A 21,218-nucleotide genomic window follows, 5' to 3' on the forward strand; every position below is an offset into this window, starting at 1 on the left:
GGGATGAGCTGCTGACATTTCGCCGCAGCCGGTCTGCTGGAAGTGGGAACAAGTTGCCAAATGTGGCACCGGAGGGGTGGGGGGGGGCGCGGAGGCGGAATCTGATAAGCGGAAGTTCCACTTTTGGGTGGAACTCCACTTTAATGTCAAAAAATGATGTAAAAAAATTTTGCAGGCTAACCCTGTACCAGAAAGCACACAGAAATATTGTAAAACTATGAAAACATTCAAGGGTGCCATCGTTCACAAAACAATCTCCCTCTGATGAAAAATGTTTATTTCTCTAGTCATCTTCCAGGACGGCACACCTGAGAGATGAGAGGCTCCTCCCTACAGGAAACACAATCAATCGACAGCTGTTTTAAGTCCCCACCCTTCCCCTTGATCCTCAGTTTTTGATTGTGTTTCTCCCTACACAGCGAAACCGTTTGTTTTTTTCCAAATGACCCGAAGCCTGGGGCTGGTGGTCCCCCCCTGGGAGCCGGACCAAATGCCTGGGGAAGGCCTACGGCCACATCACCCTGAAAGTGAAAGAGGGCGCCGCCTGCCCGATCTCGTATGATCTCGGAGGCAAAGCAGGGTCGGGCCTGGTTAGTACCTGATGGGCCTCTGGGTCTGGCCGGATATATTTATCCTTCCTGGGGGGTTCCCCTATCCTTTCCTCAGGGGGGGCAGCAGAAACTGGAAGAGCCCCCCTGAGAGCTGAAGGCCCCTGGGTACAGTGGTGTCCCCAGAACTTCAGGGGCCTTTTTCCTGTCTCCCCCCCTTACCTGTCCGGGCGTCCGTTCAGACAGGGGTGCTGGCTGTCAGTTCTTTCCAGGGCCCCCGACTCCTGGGCCCCTGGTAGCTCGCGTGGGCTGCTGGGGAGGGCGCCGCCTGAACGACCCGCGTTCTTACCCAGGTGGGAAGGCTGAGAGTCAGCAGGAGCAGGCGCCCACATCCTCCTTTCGAGGAGGCACCAGTTCACTACGGTGGATGTCTGCCTAAACCACCTCAGAATGGAATGAGGAACGTACGGCATTGCCCCCCCCCCCAGATGTATATACTGACTGGCAGGACACAGCCTAACCTTGCAGCTCCCTACGGGGACAGCAGTTGGGGGGGGCACTTTGGCGGCTATCCTCCTTGCGGGTGGACCATAAGGATGGAAAAGCAAGCCCTGTGGCTGTGGAAAAAGGGGAAGACTACAACGGTGAGTACTTTCCTTTTACCTTGGGAATTTAGCTGCAAAATCCCCAATCCCAGCCAGATGGTTTCTGGGCATTTGAGATAATCTCCCCTGGGGTCTGGATTCAAATAGCCCAGAAGCTTCTGCTAAAAACACCAGCTACAGCTCCCTCTTACATCAGAGGTGCTGTATGGTGGACAAGTGGTGCAGAGGAGTGATTGTGCCTAAACCACCTCAGATGGGAAAGAGGTAGGTAAGGCATTTCTTCCCCTTCCCCCTGAATTTACTAAGTGGTGCAGTGCAGGACCTGGGGTCTGCATAACAAAATAGCCCAGAAGCTACTGCTAAAACCACCATCCACAGCTCCCTCTTACAGCAGAGACACTGTGGTGATCACAACAGTAGGTTTCCAACACTCTCCCTACATGTCCGGTTGTGGGACATTAGTAGGGATGAATAGAGCGGGGGGGGGGAGGACCTGGTAGATACAAAGAGTTCCTTACAGGCCAGGTATACCACTGAACAATTTATGGATTGTGCAATGGTTGAAGGATTTAGGAGTAAGCTCTCCTGGTCAGCAGGTGCACTAGGTTATGGCCCTATTAGCCCAGCTGCTAGGAATCTGAAGTCATAAGCTCCAACCTCCCACTCCACCTTTACATTGTGGTTATATTGAAGTGCAGGAGGTAAGAAAAACCTTTTTGTTGGTTTGGGCTGCAGTCAACTCAGTGACAGATCTAAAGGCGATTTACCATAAATCGCTTCCTATATCCTTTAATTAAGGATTTTCTGTGCAAACATATGCAAGAGCTAGATAGATACATGATTGCTTGTTTAAAGCCTGCAGGTGGCTATTTTCCTCCAGGCTAAATTGGTGATCACCTTTGGGGCTGGGCTCATTGAGACTTTAGTTTCTGATCAGCCCCACCTGTGTGTGAGCTGGCCAGCGTTTGCTCAGTCTACGGAGGTAAGGTAGGACAACAGCTACTATAGTAAGGTGTCTAACCATTTTTAGAATTTGTTCCTTCACTGGGGGGTGAAGTGTTAGTATCTACAGCCCAGGCTATGCCTAGAGATCAAATTGCTCTGTTTGGTTATTTCATAAAGGGATACACCATGACTCCTCCTTGGTTGCACACCAGTAGACCTCAGTAGTGAAGGTTTGTCCTTGCTGGGATGTTTTGTGGCACAGCAGAAATACACATTGAGATTTGTGACATCTCTGCTCATAAGGGGTATAGTGCTGTACATCAGAAATGCACTGCACTGAAGCTTTGTTGTTGTCTGTTTATATCCTAAAGGTACTGCTTTATTTGGCTACAGATCAGAAAAATACAACAGGGAAGGTGGTCTGTACTTTCTGGTCTTGTGATGCATGGCGGAAATGCACATCATTTAGTCTTATGACATCTCTGCTCATATTTGTTATATTGCTGCACATCAGACATACTCAAAATTGAGTTCTGTCTGGGGTTTTTTTGTGTCCTGTATTACTGCCTTATTGGTTGCTTATTAGATAGGCAGTAGTGAAGATTGATGGTCCTGAATTGTTGGGAAATACAAATTGAACCTGTGCCAGGGGTAGTACTAGTACTGCCTTTGGTAATCGGTGCAGCCCCGCAAAGTGGCGTCAGGCTGACAGTGCTATTAACGGCAAAGGTTGCCGATTTTAGGCATGCGATTTGACATGTTGAGTCGCATGCCAAATCCCTTCAATATGGATGTGCTATCTCTATTCAGATTGTTATATTGTTGCACATCAGATATATACAAGATTGAAGGTTGTCTGTCCTTTTATGTCTTACATTTACTGCCTTATTGGCTGCATATCAGAAAGGACACAGCAGTGAAGGTTGCTTGTCCTTTTCTGATTTGTTTTTGCTGCCTCAGCAGGGAGACACATTGAGGATGGTGGCGTATCTGCTCAGTATTGGTATATTACTACACATCAGACATACACAAAGATTGAAGATCGTTTGTGTCCTGTATGTTCTATATTTTCTGCCTTATCGGCTGCATATCAGAAAGGCACAGCAGTGAGGGGTGTCTTTTCTGTTTTTCATTGTTCTACCTTGCTGCTTCTTAGGGATACACAGCAGGGTGTTGTTGGCTGCACGCCTCCAGGGAGATAGAGCATTGGGGACCCCTCGCTTGTTCAACCTGAAAATTGCAAGTTAACTGCGACCTGTGTAATCTTGAGGTCTGTGGATCCAGAAAGCAGGGTCTGCTTGGTGGCGCTGCGACCTGGAGTTGCACAGACACAAATGGTTCCCATTGGAAGCCATAGTGTTTCTCTTGCGTTTTTGCGGTTGCAGGTTGGGTCGCACAGGTGTGGGAGCCCGAAGTTCCCTTCTGGTTGAGGTTTTGCTACACACAAGAATAGACATCATGGAGTTTATTGCCTTACTTTGCAATACACCAGAAAAATCGCAGCTAGGAAGGCTGTCTGTTTTTATGTTGCTGTACAGCAGAAATACTCAACATTGAAGCTTGTTGGTGCTTTCTGTTTCATATTGCCTTACCTTACTGCACTTCGGAAAAACACAATGCTGCAGGTTGCTTGGGTCCTTTCCGTGTTGGTTCTATGTGACTGCACTACAGAACTGCATAACAGAAAAGATATTGTCTTATGTTGGTTTAGCTAGCCAGGGCCATATTGATCTTATAACTGTATTTGGTGGTTCATCAGAAATACGCAACATAGAAGTTTGGGTCTTTCTGTCTTATATTTATGGCCCTGTTTTGCTGTACATCAGTAAAACTCCACCGTAAACAGGACTCCCGTCCTTTATGTATATATATCAGTTATGACCTAGCTAGCTGCACTTCAGAAACACGCAGCATTTAGGGTCGGTTCACACTGAGGCAGCACGACTTACAGCGCGACTGCCTCAGGCGACCCAGGACACGACTCAGCGGCGACTTGCGAAACGACTTCTGTATAGAAGTCAATGCAAGTCGCCCCCAAAGTCGTACAGGAACCTTTTTCTAAGTCGGAGCGACTTGCATCGTGCCGATTTAGAATGGCTCCATTGCACAGAACAGGACGCTACTTGTCAGGTGACTAGGTCGCCTGACAAGTCGTCCCAGTGTGAACCAAGGCTGAGGGTTTGCGTGTATCTTAATGTTTTTACAGATTGGCTGCACATCAGAAAACCAGACTGTGAGGACTGTTTGTCTACATTGAAGTTCAGATTTGGGTCTCTCCCATATTTGATATGTTGGTTTAGCTAGCCACACTCAGATACACATTATTGTCTATGCTTGTGTCCTTTCTGTCTAAATCTATTGTGCTGGGTCCACAATCTATGGTCTTTTTTAATTTGTGATATTAATAATGCATGTATCACCTTTTGTATTTCAGCCCTCTTTTCCGTGGAGGGGCCTGGAGTTCTGGCTGCAGACGTCACATGTCAGAAAGCCTCAGCCCCTTACATTCAGGGATGCTGGAACCATTTCCTAGGGTTGAAGCCCAGTAGGGTTATAGGACACTGGAGGAAGGCGATAAAGAATCACCCTGCTTAGTAAGAACTTGGGAAGTTCTGTTCAGAGGAGTATTATGACCTGAAGATGAAGTATAAAGATGTATATCCGACCGAATAGGTTACGGCTCGGTGCATGACCTTCATCTCACCCTTCTAGCAGAACTAGATGTAGCAGTATAAGTGTTATACTCCTGCTATGGACTTTATTCTCCTGAAGTAGGCACTCAGGCGTAAGTAAAGCCACAGAGTGGGCATGCCTTTAAACCCAGGGATTAAGCCTCGGTTAATCTATTACCCTTAAGTAGGCTTCCCTTTAGTCTTTGCTAATGTAAAGATAAAAATGAACAAAAAAGGTTGTCTGTTAGGGGCCCACCTTTTTTTTTTTTGCAGTTTTAATTCCCTGAACAGGGTAGTGTTAAGACCATAGGCGTGCGCACAGGGTGTGCCCAGGCACACCCTAATCACCCCATGCGCATTAGTATTATCGCTCTGTGTAGCAGCAGGAACATGTGAAAGATCTACATCTTGCTGGCTCTGCCATAAGAGAAGTGTCTATGCTCTTCTCTTTCACTGTGGCAGCAGAGAGATCAATTTGCCGGGGTCATGTATATGTAGACACACACACATGCATGTGTGTTTGAGCTTTAGGGTGCACACCCTAATGAAATTAGCTGCGCACACCTGTGGTTAAGACAGGCCCTCTTAGTGATCAATTAGTGTCCTTGTCTTACAACACAGAGCTCTGATTAATCTTTAAGGGTTCTAAGTAGCACCTACAGGCACAATAGGCCATGGTTGTTAGATGTGTGAGATAGGCAACATTGATAACCTACAAGTTTAACATGTTTTCTGATTCCATCTTTAAGAGCCCACTCCACCTAGGTCCTGCATCCGAAGCAGAGAAGGCAGGGACATCGGTGGAGTAGACCTGCAGATCAGCCGCATGATCCAGCTATAATACCTTCATCAAGCATATGGAGTGGAGGTAAAACTCACTGCAGAACCAAGGTCCGCCAAGAGGGTCTTGCAGTGGTCCCACCCTAAGGTAGGCCTGAGGTACTTGATTATCCTCTCAGGTGTGCCGTCCTGGAAGATGACTAGAGAAAATTGACAGTTACTTACCGATAACTGTTTTTCTAGGATATCTTCCAGGACGGCAGGCCTACTTCCCGCCCGTTGGAGGAGGGAAAATGGTAGAACACTAGAAGGTGAGTACCTATGAGGAATGATTTCCCTTGTGAACCAGGTTCAGGAGTTACTTCTCTACAAACTGAGGATCAAGGGGAAGGGTGGGGACTTAAAACAGCTGTCGATTGATTGTGTTTCCTGTAGGGAGGAGCCTCTCATCTCTCAGGTGTGCCGTCCTGGAAGATATCCTAGAAAAACAGTTATCGGTAAGTAACTGTCAATTTTTCATTCCTGACCTCAGAGGAGAACGTTTTTCACGCTGATTAATTGTATACTAACTTACTGGCCAGTGCAGAGTTCCTCTAAGACTCAGTTCACACTGGTGCGATGCGAGAACCCTTCAAATCCAGTGCGGGTTCCCGCATCGCACCTAAATTGCACAGTGGTTCACACTGCCATATGCGAACCGCTAGGAGTGTCAATGCAAATGACCCCCCCCCCCCAAATCGGATCCATCCATACGATCCGATTATGGTGCGGACCAAAAAAAGGCCCTGCATGACTTTGGTCCGAATGCGATGCAAATTTAGCCATACAATCTGTATGGCTGAAATCGCATCGCGTGCGAATCAAATGCGACAGCGCACCAGTGTGAACCTGGCCTAACTGTTTTTGGCAAAATTCCGCCAGCAAACTCCAGGTGATAAATAACGAATGTGTGTTTATTGATTTGACTTTAATGATTTTTCGGCTTTTTTTTTTTTTTTTTTTTTTGTGGTATTTATCCCATATTCTATATTTTACTTTGATGAATTGACCTTTATTTTGTCATGTAATATTTCTGCACAATGGGTCACGTGATCTTCTTAACACATTTTTAGGGAATTAATCCCAAAGTCCCTATGTGATATTTTTATTTTTTTTTTAATTTTTGGGTGACAGGTTATCGTTGAGACATGCAGGGTCTAAAGAACCTGCATTTCTCTCGTGTGCTCCACTGAATGAAATGCAATGCAGATTGCCAGGGAAACTGTCAACGGGCACCCGGGGGGGGGGACGTCGTACACGCCACTTCCGGGTCAGGAACAAGATGGGGAGGAGAGCAGATGTGCGGTCGCTACCCTCTACCCTGCGCCACTTAACCCGTGCGTGTGTGGGAGCAATTGGGCAACAGAACTGCTCGAACGCTTCCACCGGACAAGTGATCCCTACTGCTTTCTCACAGCATGGCTAAATGTAGAAATAAAATGACCTGCCTGGAACTACATGTCCAGGGCATTGGGCGATACAATTGTGCATCACTGCAACAGTAAATGGGCTGACAAGTTCAAGCGCCAAGGCTCAATTACTGGTCACAATGGCGACTTGGCACCTGGGATTTGTCGAACCCTGTTCTAAACACTGCCTGCGCACATTGTGTGACCAACTGCAGCTCAGATTTATACTCTGTACAAAGCTATGGTCTGTGCTGTTTGCATTTAGGCAGTTGCATGCAAAGAGCCTCCAACCAACCCCGGGGGAGATTTACTTTAACTGGTGCAGCTCTGCATGGTAGGCAGCCAGCTTCTAACTTTATATTTTTAATAATAAATATATATATTTTTAATACACTTTTTTGACTAAATTTATTATTATTTACACGAAAATGCAATAAATAAAAAGTCATTTGGGGGAAGAAAAAAAGCTGTGATCCCGTAGAAAAACAAAAAACAAAAATTACCTTCGTCCCTCATTGGAGCAGCAAGCAAAAGGTGATATCAATGAGATATCCTTGTCAGCCTGAGTTGGCGGTTTTTTTTTTTTTTTTTTTAAGAGCATTGAGCAGAAGTGGCGTTTGACGTCGCTTCTGGCAGTGAGTGCTATGGAGCCGAGCGGGGGCCATCTTCCTCTCACTCGGCAGCCAGGCATTCACTGGAAAGGATGCAATTGTCTCCACCACTTTCTGCAGGTCCTGTAAGCGGCAGAGACCCCCGGAGCATGGTGGGAGGGGGGGGGGCCTCGCCCGCCGCCGATAAGTGATCATGCGGCGAATGTGCCACAGAGACCACTTTTATCTGAAAGCGTACCGCCTGCTGAAGAAGAGGATCAGCCAGCTGCTGCCATAACGATATCCCTCTTCAAAGAGCCGCCATATAATGACGGCGGGAGGTCTGTAAGTGGTTAAATCAGATTGGTTTACTCAAGTTGGCTCTTTGAGTCCAGGCAGGAGGAGAGCAGAAGAATGACCCTGTGTGTCAGGCTCTCTCTTTCCTTCCCCTGACAGCACAGTCCCCTATTTTAAACACTTTATTCAAATAAATAGGTAATGGCTTAACCTCCTAGATAAACACGCCCAATGCATATACATAGCACTGAATATGTGTGTGCGGATCCATATGGCACTAGTAGCTTCAGTTCTTTTTGAAGAAAAGATGAAAACTTTGTGTCTTCAGCTAGCCACTTTTGTTGATGCACATTTACTCCTGGATAGCAGAGCCAAACAACTAGGGGTGCAACGGATCAAATAACTCACGCTTAGGATCGTTCCTCGGATCAGGAGTCATGGATGGGATCATTTTCGGATCAACAAAAAAAAAATTAATTGAATTTACAAAAACCTGTGAAAATTCCACCACCATATAGTCCCCACTGTAATATCCACGTCATCTCCATCCCCCACTGTAATATCCACATCTCCCCACATCTCCCCTACGCTTGTCTGCTTGCAGTTGAGGTAGGTGATGTCAGTGCGCCGCTCACCTAGGCCGCCGCTGGGTGTACCAAGATGGTCGCAGCTCCGGAGTTAGGCCGAAGCCGCGGTCTTTCCTAAGGCCGAGGCAGCGGAGCGCTGAGCGGGTCGCGGGTGTGCCGATCCAAACAGGTTGAACCGTTCTGATCATGGATCGGTGACGATCCGTTGCACCCCTACAAACAACACAATTGGCCCAGATTATCAAACGAAACAGGCAGGATCTTTCTCAGCAAGGTGAGAGGACAATGATGTCTGTATACAGTGTCCCTGGAAATGGATGCCCTTCTCCTTTTATCCCTGTGGCACTACAAGTGTCAGCAAGATGACTACCAGCAATGTCTGTATACAGTGTTCAATTAACTCTTTCTGTGGTCCAGTGTCCCTGTTTCCTGCCAATGAGCAAAAGCCCCCTCACCCAACCCTGCGATTAAGGCCCAAACAAAACGTCCTGGAACAGACAGGCTCTCCTGGCGACCCGATTGGTCACCTCACACTGGAACGGTTCACCATCAGTCCAGGTGGGCCTAGATATGCATCTGGGATCCCCCTCTGTCAGGCTGGATGTCCCGACTGGCGGCAGAGGCCTGAAGTGAAATCACCTGAGACAGTATCTCCCCCTCAGGTCTTATCTCTTACTCCGCCTCAGGCTGACTGAATTCTCCTCTGAAAATCAAAATGGAGTCTCTCCTTTCCTGCCAGCAGAGTGTGCTGGGTTTTGTAGATCTGTCCCTTTAAAAGTCAGTGAGCAGCTTTGTGCTGGGACTAAATATTCCAGAATCCTTTTCAGCTGTTGCTGGTTAAAGCCCCATTGATGAATTGGTTCCTGTAACTGCTCTTTTAATTGGCTTGCTTCCTCCTGCCAATAAGAACACAGGGGAGAAACAGAATAGCCTATGTGTGTTATAGGAGAGGGAGGGGGGTGAAAAGGCCATACAGGGACTGGCAGGCAGCTCTCTGTTCTGTAAAAAACCTGTGTACTCACGACGGCCAGCTTGGAGAGGTTGCAGGTGACGGAGTGGGGCACTCGCTATACAGTTTAAAGTAGAGCTAAAGGCAAAAACTTCTAGTGTCCCCATTGGAAAAATTCCCCTTTTTCTTGCTCCACTCAAAATTTTGGCATTTTCTTTTACTTTCACTTTCAATAATAATGGTAAATGGGATAGTTGGAGAGAGAGAGCGAGAGAGAGTAAATCTCCCTAAGAGCCCTTGCACACTGGGGCGGGGGGCGGCGTCGGCGGTAAAACGCCGCTATTATTAGCGGCGTTTTACCGTCGGTATGCGGCCGCTAGCGGGGCGGTTTTACCCCCCGCTAGCGGCCGAGAAAGGGTTAAATACCACCGCAAAGCGCCTCTGCAGAGGCGCTTTGCCGGCGGTATAGCCGCGCCGTCCCATTGATTTCAATGGGCAGGAGCGGGTATACACACCGCTCCGAAGATGCTGCTAGCAGGACTTGTTTTACCGTCCTGCCAGCGCATCGCTCCAGTGTGCAAGCCCCTGGGGCTTGCACACTGGAATGAAAGCAGCGGCACTTTCGGGGCGGTTTGCAGGCGCTATTATTAGCGCAATAGCGCCTGCAAACCGCCCCAGTGTGCAAGGGCTCTAATGGGGACACAGACTGCAATAACAACTTACAAGTGTTGTATTTCATCTCCACTCTGTCCAAAAAACAAACAAACTACCTTTTAGTTATACTTTAAACTTTTGGAAACCCCTGCTTTTAAAGCAAAAAATATATTCATGAAATTGCCCATAGACGGCAGGTGGCTGTGGCAATAACTTTCAGAGCATTGCTATTGAACATTTAATATTGCTAGGTTGGCTTTGGATTAGACTGACCATACACAATACGATCTAATTGTACATCCCCCTTGGGTTCTACCATCGACGATGTAATACAAGGGCCTGGAAGGAGATTGTACAGTGATTTATACAGCCAGATTGTAAAGCTTTAGCCTGACCATACACTATAAAATCTGCTCCTTTAGATCTACCATCAACTATGTAGTGCAAGGGACTGCCTGGTTGATACAAATTGATTACTTAGGTTTGTCCTCATATTGCCTAGTTAATACATTCTCTGTGGAATCTTATAGATGTGCCAATCAGATTGTATAGTGCATGTCCAACTTAAAGGGTAACTCGGTAATATAGCGTATAGAACTGCGACACAAGTCATATTGAAGTTGATTGTTATTAAAAAGCACTTTTTGCTTTCAGTCTGCAGCTCCTGTAGTTGTCTGTAAACTTGAATGCAATATGGCTACCTGGAGGTGTTCTATACAGATGGTGTACAGAATGCCCCCAGAAATGTCATTTCCTGCTTGTGTGATTGTCTCACTGGTGAAGTCTGCACCAAGATGCAAGTCAGATTTCAGACATCCCCTGCAACAAAAATGTCATTTTTGGTTAGCTACTCCCAATAGAAAATCATGTCTAAAGGAATGCAGACCATTCCACTTTCCTCATTAAAGCACTGCAAGTACAGCAGCTGATAACTGTAAAAACTCTCCCATACAGATTCACTCACACATGGAGGACACAGGCAGACAAATGGCAATTCTTTAGGGCACTTTCACACTGAGGCGTCGGCAGTAAAGCGCTGCTAGTTTTAGCGGCGCTTTTACCTTAGTTTAAAGGCACTTTTCGGCTGCTAGCGGGGCGCTTTACAGGCGCTATTTTTAGCACTATAGCGCCTGTAAAGCACCTCCAATGTGACAGTAGCCTTAAAGCGGAGTTGCACCCAAAAGTGGAACTTCTGCTTTAAGCACTTCTCGCCCCCTCACATGCCACGTTTGGCATGTCATTTATTTATTTTGGGGGGGGGTGCTTTGTTTTGAGTGGGACTTCCTGTCCCACTTCCTGCTTCTGAGTACGGGCCGCCTAGGTGGCGACTCATTTCTGCCTAGGCAGCCCCAGAAGATTGCCTGTCCACTCAGAGCACAGCGTGACTCGTGCAGTGCGCGCCTGGCCATGAAGCCACAAGTTGTAATGGCCGGGTGTCCACAGTTTCAATGGAGGCACCGCAGAGAGGAGGGGGAGAGGAGCGAGGCTCATGCGGCCGCATCGCGGGACCATAGGACAGGTGAGTGGCGGTTTATTAAAAGTCAGCAGCTAAACTTTTTGTAGCTGCTGACTTTTAATAAACAAAAAAAAGCCTGGAACTCCGCTTTAAGAAAAGCAAAAAATAGGAATCTGCCACAAAGTTTAAGATCCTTGCAATGTACATAGATCACCCAGAGGGGAATGTTTTTTTTTCTCAACAGAAGTGGAGTTATTCTTTACTTTTGTCACCGATAAAGCCAACACTGTTGTGTGTATTTTGGGGGAGAACAATCACTAATGGATTGGTTCCTAATCTGCCTGATCAGTGCTCTCCCTCGAGGAAGGAACTGTCTGGTGGTAGGTGTCTGACAACACAGCTGAAAGTGACCCATTCAGGTGACCCTTTCCGGGGTAAAATGGGCTGTATGTCACCTTACCGCCTGCCAAATGTCTTTCTCTCTAAGCCTTTTCTCCTGGCAGCAGCATTTTGGGAGGAAAAATGCTTGACGCTTGTAAACATGGTTGGGCGCATTTACCCACGTCAAACATTAGGGTGTTCATTTTATTGGCCAGAACAATAATTTTTTCTGGCCATTGAAATGAATGCTCATGCACGAAACGTGCCTACCATTAACGCATGTTTACATATGCGTGTTTTTCTGCCAAAATACTGTTGCTTCTGAACACGCTGGCAGTGGGTTCTTTTCTGCCTCAACTCCTAACAGCCTATGTGTGCATGGAAATGCAGGCTAACACGCAGGGGCATTTAGGGGCAAAAGAAAATTACCAGATGCCACTAGGTGCCAAAACCAAAAAAAGCTTTGGCTGGGCTTTAACATTACATGGGAGAATGCTAGGTAGGATTTCCACTAGGGCTGCAACTATTTTCATAATTGATTAGTTGGCCCATTTTATTGTTTCAATTAGATAATAACCTTAAAAAAAAGTGTGGTGTGTAATTTTAGTGAATATGTAAAGTTTTTTTAAAAAAAGGCAATTTATTCTTAGATATCTCCATGTAGTGGTAAATATAAATAACTATATGGTTAGGGAGCAAAATCTCTAATCCACTCTGAGAATAACAGACAGAAGAGATATATACTGTATATACTATTATAGGGGATATACTGTATATACTATTAGAGGTTGAATCTGGTAAATATCAGACTTGGAGATCATCTTTTTTTTTTTTTTTTATATATATATATATAACCGCTTCAGCCCTGGAAGATTTTGCCCCCTTCCTGACCAGAGCACTTTTTGCGATTTATCACTGCGTCGCTTTAACTGACAAGTGCGCGGTCGTGCGATGTTGCACCCAAACAAAATTGATGTCCTTTTTTTTTTTTTTTTCCACAAATGGAGCTTTCTTTTGGTGATATTTTGATCACCTCTGCGGTTTTTATTTTTTGCGCTATAAACAGAAAAAGAGCGTCAATTTTGAAAAAACTCAATATTTTTTACTTTTTTGCTATAATAAATATCCTTAAAAACATATAAAAAAAATTTAGTTTTCCTCAGTTTAGACCGATATGTATTCTTCTGGTAAAAAAAATCGCAATAAGCGTTTATTGATTGGTTTGCGCAAAAGTTATAGCGTCTACAAAATAGGGGATAGTTTTATGGCATTTTTATTAATTTTTTTTTTTTTTTTTTACTAGTAATGGCAGCGATCTGCTAGGGGGCATTCAAGGGGTTAATTGTGTTCCCTAGTGTGTGTTCTAACTGAAGGGGGGAGGGGACCGTGCAGGGGAGATGACAGATCGCTGTTCATACTTTGTATGAACAGACAATCGGTCTCTTCTCCCCTCAGAGAACCGGAAACTGTTTACACACACAGATCCTGGTTCTCGGTGTGCCCCGAGCGATTGCGGGAGCCTGGTGGTGTCCGCGACTGCCGGGCACTCGCATCGGCTCCGTGGGCAAGCAGGGGGCACGCGCACCCCCTAGTGGCCAAAAAAGGAACATGACAGCGATTCGCACAACCGAGCCATGTTGCTGCAGTAGAACTGCGGTGGCTAGTCGTCAAGCGGTTAAAAAAAACAGACTGTTTTGCAGATTTTCAGACAGAACTGTATGTATTATATGCTGGCCATACAAAAACAATGTCTTCCTTCAAAAAAATTTCATTTTAGCACCGTTTGTTCAATTTTTTAATCGTTCGTGGGGTCAAAGCAACGTTCTTTTCGACCACAGTGATGGGACAATTCGCAGGAGCAGAATAGAAAACTTCTTGGTCAAAGTAATGTTCAGACAGTATATGTGGTTTTCGTTCAGAAATTGCATTCATTTTAAAACAATGTTAAAAGCAAGTGAAATGTTCAAACGACATTCTTTCATTCAGCAAATGTACAAAGATTTTTTCATATGAGTATTCTGGTCTGATAATTGATACATGCATGGCCAGAATAAAGCTTGGGTCACACCTATGCAGTTTGCTTTTGACCCATTTCTGCACTGCTTTTTGCTATGCAATTTGCATTTTTGCACACGCAATTTTGCTGCGATTTGCGTTTTGCATTGTTATGCTTTTTTTTGGCCAGTCTGTTGGGCAGATTAAAAAACGCAAATTGCTGCAAAAATGCACTACATACTTTTCTGCAGCTTTTCCATTGAAGTATATGGAACCAAAAAAGCAAAAAAAGCAGTTTTACCTTGAAGTCCTTGACCCTTTTCAAATACGCAACGGCTGAAAAAAGCATAGATGTGAACGTGTCCCATAGGAAATCATGATAAATGAACTGTAGTGCGTTTCTGCAAAAAACACATAGGTGTGAACCAGGCCTAAGATGTTTAGTAGCAGCAGCATGTATTTCTTCTTTTGTTTTGCCTGTCATGGGGTTAAAAATAACTAAAATGAGCTCTTTTATAGTACAAAAAGAGCAGATAATCGCTACTATAAGACCCCTTTCAGGCGTTTTTCAGGCGTTTTTGGGCTAAAAAAAGGCTCCCCTGCAGTCTTAGTGTAAAAGCCAGAGTACTTTCACCCTGAGGCGACGCGCTGGCAGGACGTTAAAACAAACTCCTACAAGCAGCATCTTTGGAGCGGTGTATACCCCGCTCCTCCACAACTCCTGCCCATTGAAATGAATGGGCAGCGCCACTGCAGCGGCACTTTGCGGGTCGTTTTAACCCATTTTCACCCGCTAGCGGGGTTAAAAGCGTCCCGCTGGAGTCTGAAAACCTCCGCAAAAACGATGTTAATTTTATATTTACTTATCAAACATAATACTACACCCAGAATTGGGCTATATGGGCTATATAACTAGGAGTCAGACATGCTATATGAAGGGTGGAAGGGAGGTGGAAATTACTTTATATTAAAGTAGTACTAAAAGCTGAGACTTTTTTTTTTTTTTTTTTTTTTTTTCATGGATATCATTTAAAAATATAATGCACAATACTGGTAAAAGTTTACTTTAAATATAATTGTAAGGGCTTATATCACCTTCAGTCTATCAGCCTCTATCTTCTCTGGGTTCAGATGCTGATCTTCCCTGAGTCTTTAACCGCTTCCCGACCAACTGCCGCAGTTATACTGCGGCAGGTTGGCTCCCCTGCATGAGCCGTCGTAGCTATACGTTGGCTCGCGGGGTCGGGATAGAAGGCGCGCCGGCTGCACAGGGCTTTGGTGCTCATGGACCGACGGTCGCGATGACTGCCGGCCACGAGCGATCGTGAGCAGGAAAGACAGAACAGGGATGAGTGTGTGTAAAAACACACTTCCCTGTTCTGACAGGCGTGACAGATCGTGTGTTCCTATTAGCTAGGAACCACGATCCGCCACTTCCTCCAGTCGGTCCCCTCCCCCTTCAGTTAGAATCACCTCCCAGGGAACACAGTTAACCCGTCGAGCGCCCCGGCCGATCGTTGTATTAATGCCAATGGTCCCAAAAATGTGTCAGTTGTCGGATTTATCCGCAATAATGTCGCAGTCACGATAAGAATACATATTGGCCTAAACTGAGGAAAAAAATTTTTTTAATATATATTTTTGGGGGATATTTATTATAGCAAAAAGTAAAAAATAATGCGTTTTTTTTTTTTTTTTTTTTTTCAAAATTGTCGCTTTTTTTGTTTATAGCGCAAAAAATAAAAACCGCAGAGGCAATGAAATACCACCAAAAAGCTCTATTTGTGGGGAAAAAAGGACGTCCATTTTGTTTGGGTACAACATTGCATGACCGCGCAATTGTCAGTTAACCACTTTAAGACCGGGACTCTTTCAGACTCAGTGTTTACAGGTTAAAAACTAATTTTTTTTTTTTTGCTAGAAAATTACTTGGAATCCCCAAACATTATACATTTTTTTTCTCTAACACCCTAGAGAATAAAATGGCGGTCACTGCAATACTTTTTGTCACACTGTATTTGCACAGCGGTCTTACAAGCGCACTTTTTTTTTGGAAAAAATTCTCTTTTTTTGAATAAAAAAATAAGACAACAGTAAAGTTAGCCCAATTATATATATATATTGAAAGATAATGTTACGCTGAGTAAATTGATACCCAACATGTCACGCTTCAAAATTGCGCCCGCTCGTTGAATGGCGTCAAACATTTAACCTTAAAAATCTCCATAGGCGACGCTTAAACAATTCTACAGGCTGCATGTTTTGAGTTACAGATGAGTTCTAGGACTAGAATTATGCGATACCTCACATGTGTGGTCTGACCACCGTTTACGTATGCGTTCCCTTCTGCGCGCAAGCTCGTCTGGACGGGCTGCTTTGAAAATAATTTTTTCTTATTTATTTTATTTATTTTTACACTGTTTAAAAAAAAAAAAAATTCACTTATTCCTAGTACAAGGAATATAAACATCCCTTGTAATAGAAAAAAGCATGACAGGTCCTCTTAAATGTGAGATCTGGGTCAAAAAGTCCTCAGATCTCATATCTGGACTTAAATGCAATAAAATAAAAAAAAAATGTCATTGAAAAAAATGACAACAGAAAAATATGCCTTTAGGACGTATGGGTGGAAGTGACGTTTTAACGTCGCTTCCGCCCTACTATAGTGTGGAGATGGGTGGGGGCCATCTTGGCCTCACTCGTCTCCATACCCAGCCATGGACAGGTCCCGATTGCCTCCGCCGCCGGCTCCGGTAAGCGGCGGAGGGGGGCGGTCCCTCTCCTGCCGCCGATAATGGTGATCTCACGGTGAATCCGCCGCAGAGACCACCATTATAGTTAACCGAACCACCGCCTGAAGAGATCGATACTTCAGTTGTGGCAACAGCTGCTGCCATTACAGAGATAGCCCTCTTCAGAGTCAGGACGTATATAGTCGTGCACCGGTCGGTAAGTGGTTAAAGCGACGCAGTGCCGAATCGCAAAAGTGCTCTGGTCAGGAAGGGGGTAAATTCTTCCAGGGCTGAAGTGGTTAGTCATTTTTTTTTTTTTTTTTTAAACAACAAACATGTTATACTTACCTGCTCTGTGTAATGATATTGCACAGAACAGCCCTGATTCTCCTTTTCCAGGGTCCCCCACCAACATTTCTAGGTCGTCCTGCCTTCAGAGTGCCCCTATAGCGAGCTGCAAAGTATAGTATAGAGTGCCCCTATAGCAAGGTAAAAAAAAAAACTTCTGACTTTAGAACCGCTCACTTCCTGCCCAGGACTACATGTCCCATGAGGCATTGCTCCTCACACATTCACAAGTTCTCAGCAACTTGCAGCTTAGTACGCCATCCATACATGTCAGTATGTGTGCTGCACTGTATTTCCTGATATATGTGAACAAATAATGCATTCTGTATGCAGGCCAACTAATCGGCTGGCCGATCAATTATGAAAATAGTTGACGACTATTTTCATAATCTATCAGTTGTTAATTAATCGATTCCTTGTGTCAGCCCTAAGCAAAGAGGTAAGCAGCAGTTTTTACATATTTTAAATTCTGCTATGTGAATGGGAATAAATTTGAAGTGGGCATCATCCTAATTTTGGCTAGAAAAGTGAAATGCATGTTAAGTAATATTTAGTCCGGTAGTGTGACGTTGCTTTAACCGTATATATGTGTTGGTGTATGGACTGGGTGGATGTCCTGCAAGTCATTCAGTGTTTGCAGCTGAAGTGCAAAGGTTATTTGCTTTTCCTATGTGAGTCCTGGGATTTGTCAACAAAACATTACCTCCTCCAAAATGCTTCAATCCAATCAACCTGCCAGCTGTCTGTCTGTCAAGGTTAAATGATTTTACATACAACAATCGGAGCTCCAAGTGTTGGTGGGAATAGCTTTTCACTTTATATTGGAAGTGGGGAATTGTCGCCTTATGTCAGCGCTCAATCTTTTCAGGTAAAGTGGAAGGAGTTTCTGCTTCTCTAATGTCACTTAAAGTAGCCTAAATGGTTTCAGATTTCATCTGCTGGTTAGTGTGAAGAACATTGCCAATACCTGTATGAAGAAAACTGATTTTGCTTTTAATTTGGGTTTACTTTTGAACGAAAGGTCTGATAAATGTGTTGGTTGTGTGTGTGTGTGTGTGTGTGTGTGTGTGTGTGTGTTTTTTTTTTTTTTTTTTTTTTTATTATTATTTTATTACAATGCTCATTCCCACATAGGAGGCCCAATATTATGCATTTACAGGTCAGTTTGTGTTTATTGTACAGATATTTAGTGCTGATTAGTGCTGGTTGGAAGATTATGTGAGAAAAATTGATCTGTGTAATAATTAGGTACACATTTATTTAAAAGATCAAAAGTTCTTGAGAAAAAAAAAAACTTGGTTTATTGACCTGGCCCCCTGTTTTGATATTTTTCTGATTCATCCTCCTTTAGCGGTGCTGGCCTGAATTGTTTAGGTACTGTTGAGGTTAAAGTGACAAGTGATAGCCTTATTTTCCAAAAATAATTAATTCACATCTATTTATTGGCCCTGCAATCTGTTTTTGGAGGAACGCTGCTACCTAATCACCCAACTAAATATAAATAAATAAAATTTAAAAAAAACCACAAGCAAAAACACCTAATGGTGTATGAGAAAGAGGGCAATAGAAGGTACTTTTTTGTGTTAAAAAAAAATTGGGATTTTTTTTTTTAATCATTATACTTTTACCTTGGTGGATGCAGAATCGGTCCCCCAGACCCCAGCCAATGGCTGTGAGTGCTGATCGGGGTATTATGGCAGCTGCGGAGTCCCCTTATCTATCAGAATATAATAGCACGGCGGGGAGATCGCCCACCAACATCACTTGTGTTGGTACTGCAATCTTCTTCTTTTTTTTTACCTGGCTTGGTTGAACAAAAAGAAATTTGCAGTGTGTACCGGCTTTAAGAAAGATACCTAAATAGGTTTTTAATTTTTAATTTTTTTTTCTTAAACCAGAGTTTAGTGTTTTTAAGTAAATGACCCATTGGCATCAAGATCAAGCTCTCACAAACAGCAGTTCTTTGCTGGTGCACACGTATAATAAAAGTCTTGTAGGATGAAACATAAAAAAAGCACTAATTTTTTTGAGAAGCATAGGGAGATCTAATCGGAAACAATTATCCTTTAATGTTAACTGCATTCATGGGTTAAAACTAATTTTGCTTTGGTAAAAAGGTTCCCCCTCCCCCCATTCATAGGTCATATTCAAGTCATATATGCTGTAGTACTGGATTCTGTCAATGGTGGAGCTTGGCCCAATGGGTGTGCATAGTTGGGCACTCCGGATGAGTTCCAGGGACAGTTCCATAGTTTTATTGTCCCCCACCATACTTGAAGATTGAGAGTGGGGACCTGGGAGGAAGAAGACTTCTACTAAACTAGAAGTGACAGGCACACTGTATAGTCTGTCCCTTTTTTGTTTTCTTGTGTAAACTTAGTCTTGTAACCGTTTGCCTGTACAGCTAGGTACATTACAGTGTTCTAGGACATAAAGCTATTTTCACATTGTCAGTCACCACTCTTCTCTTTTATAAGCTCCGTGTAATCTTCTGCTCAGTAACCATCGTGATTTCAGATGTTTTACTTGTTGGTCTGTTTTTCTTTAATTACACTAGTAAGTCATTCTGTTGTATCTGATAGCTGAGCATGTACAGGGGTATCCACCAAATGCCCATCACTGATCCTGAGCATTGCTTTTAGTAGCCGGATGGTGAGGGACTAATGTAAAACAGCAGTATATATATATGAAGAAAAGGTCATGCAAGAATGTGCTTAACGGTGCAGTTGTGCATACTCGCAAGATTTAGGATGCATTTGTCAGGAGCCTGTAATTTAGGCTTAGTGTAGTCACTACCTGGTGGAAGACCTGAGTTTAGGCCAGTTTTGCTGAGTGGTACTGGTGGATAGCCAATAATTAGTCTGCCTTCTAAGGTACCAATAGACATGGCTAGAACTGACCATCTTCAACCAGATCTGTAATGTACCCGCAGACACTGCTATCAGGGAGATCACTGTAGAAATGGCAATTTGACAGGTTGTTCAGTGGAAAATAGCCGGTTGCTGTTTTACCATGAATCAAATGGGGTTTGTAGCATGTGTCTCTCCCCGGTCTCCTCATCCCATGAGCTAAACACAATCGATCAGTTGAACTGTTGAAGGCCATTCAATTTTTATTGTCTAATAAATTATCTTGACTCCTTTTAAGGGCCCATTCACACTAGAAACTGCACATCTATTGCTCGTTTTTCCTTGCACGTATGCATGTGTTTGTGCATTTATATGTGTGTTGACATGTTTTTTTTTTAAATCTGCATTTGTAATGTGAAGTCACTTTTTTTTTCTTTCCCTGGGCTTCTATGTGCAATATGCGTTTTGTGAGCGTGTTTGCTTTGTGGAAAAATGCAACATGCTATACTTTGACTGCACTGCAATAATGGTAACTATTCCCATAGGATTACCTTGATTTTGAACTGTCTATGCAGTTGGAGTGCAGTCAAAAATGCATCCACTGCATCCCACTGTGTTAGGTGTGAATGGGCCATAATATTGCTTTATTCACTGTAAGCATTGATCTACACATGGGTACAGATAAAGATGTGTTTAAATTGTTTGCAGGCTGCTAGAGATTGACAGTAAATCACTGCGATCTGTCAATGGATCAAGAAGAAATAGTGGGTCTTCCTTGGTGTCCAGCTCCTCGGCATCCAGTAATCTCAGTCACCATCAGGAGGAGGATTCCTGGCTCCTCTGGGGACGTATTGTCAACGAGTGGGAAGAGGTGTACAAGAAAAAAGAGAAACAGATCAAGGTAGGGCTGATTCCAATGGTCATTATTATTGATTATTTAATTGTCCTTGCTGGTTTATTATCACTATAAGGTAAGTTAATGGGCTTATCTTTCAAACCTGGTTACTGCAACTCGTATAACTCAACAATTTAGGGAGTTTACTTATCCCACATGCAGCTAAATATTCTTATCTTCGCCCCCAAATACATACTGTGTGTTTAGACATCTGTACATTGAAAAACCTATTCCCTACCTGCACTACAATGATGGCTGGTTCAGTTTCTTTTCTTCTCTGACAGACTCTATCCCTACACTACATTTCCCAAAATGCACTTCTCCATTTACATAGTATTAACTTTGACTATTTCCAAATAAGCTCACCTACAATTTACAGATTTTCATTCCTAACACCTGTTATATAATGCTCTTTGCTTGTATGGTATAGATCCAACTCCCTGGTAGTTATTTCCCAACAGATAGGGGCATACAGTCTCTGTGCTCA

The 21,218-nt window shown here is 44.0% G+C and overlaps 1 protein-coding gene across 5 annotated transcripts in view; it reads left to right on the forward strand.

The window, feature by feature from the left end:
- EVI5 (ecotropic viral integration site 5) overlaps positions 1-21,218 on the forward strand; it is a 352,231-nt gene that overhangs the window by 103,174 nt on the left and 227,839 nt on the right. For 4 of the 5 annotated variants that reach the window (XM_073593140.1, XM_073593141.1, XM_073593142.1 and 1 more), the window contains one exon: positions 20,545-20,737. In XM_073593140.1, coding sequence (XP_073449241.1) covers positions 20,545-20,737 — 193 coding nt within the window. Of the gene's footprint in view, positions 1-17,721; positions 17,856-20,544; positions 20,738-21,218 lie in introns of those variants that run through there. The other variant, XM_073593143.1, reaches the window with a different exon arrangement.

The sequence above is a fragment of the Aquarana catesbeiana genome, linkage group LG07 (assembly GCF_042186555.1).
Source record: "Aquarana catesbeiana isolate 2022-GZ linkage group LG07, ASM4218655v1, whole genome shotgun sequence".
Lineage (NCBI taxonomy): Eukaryota > Metazoa > Chordata > Amphibia > Anura > Ranidae > Aquarana > Aquarana catesbeiana.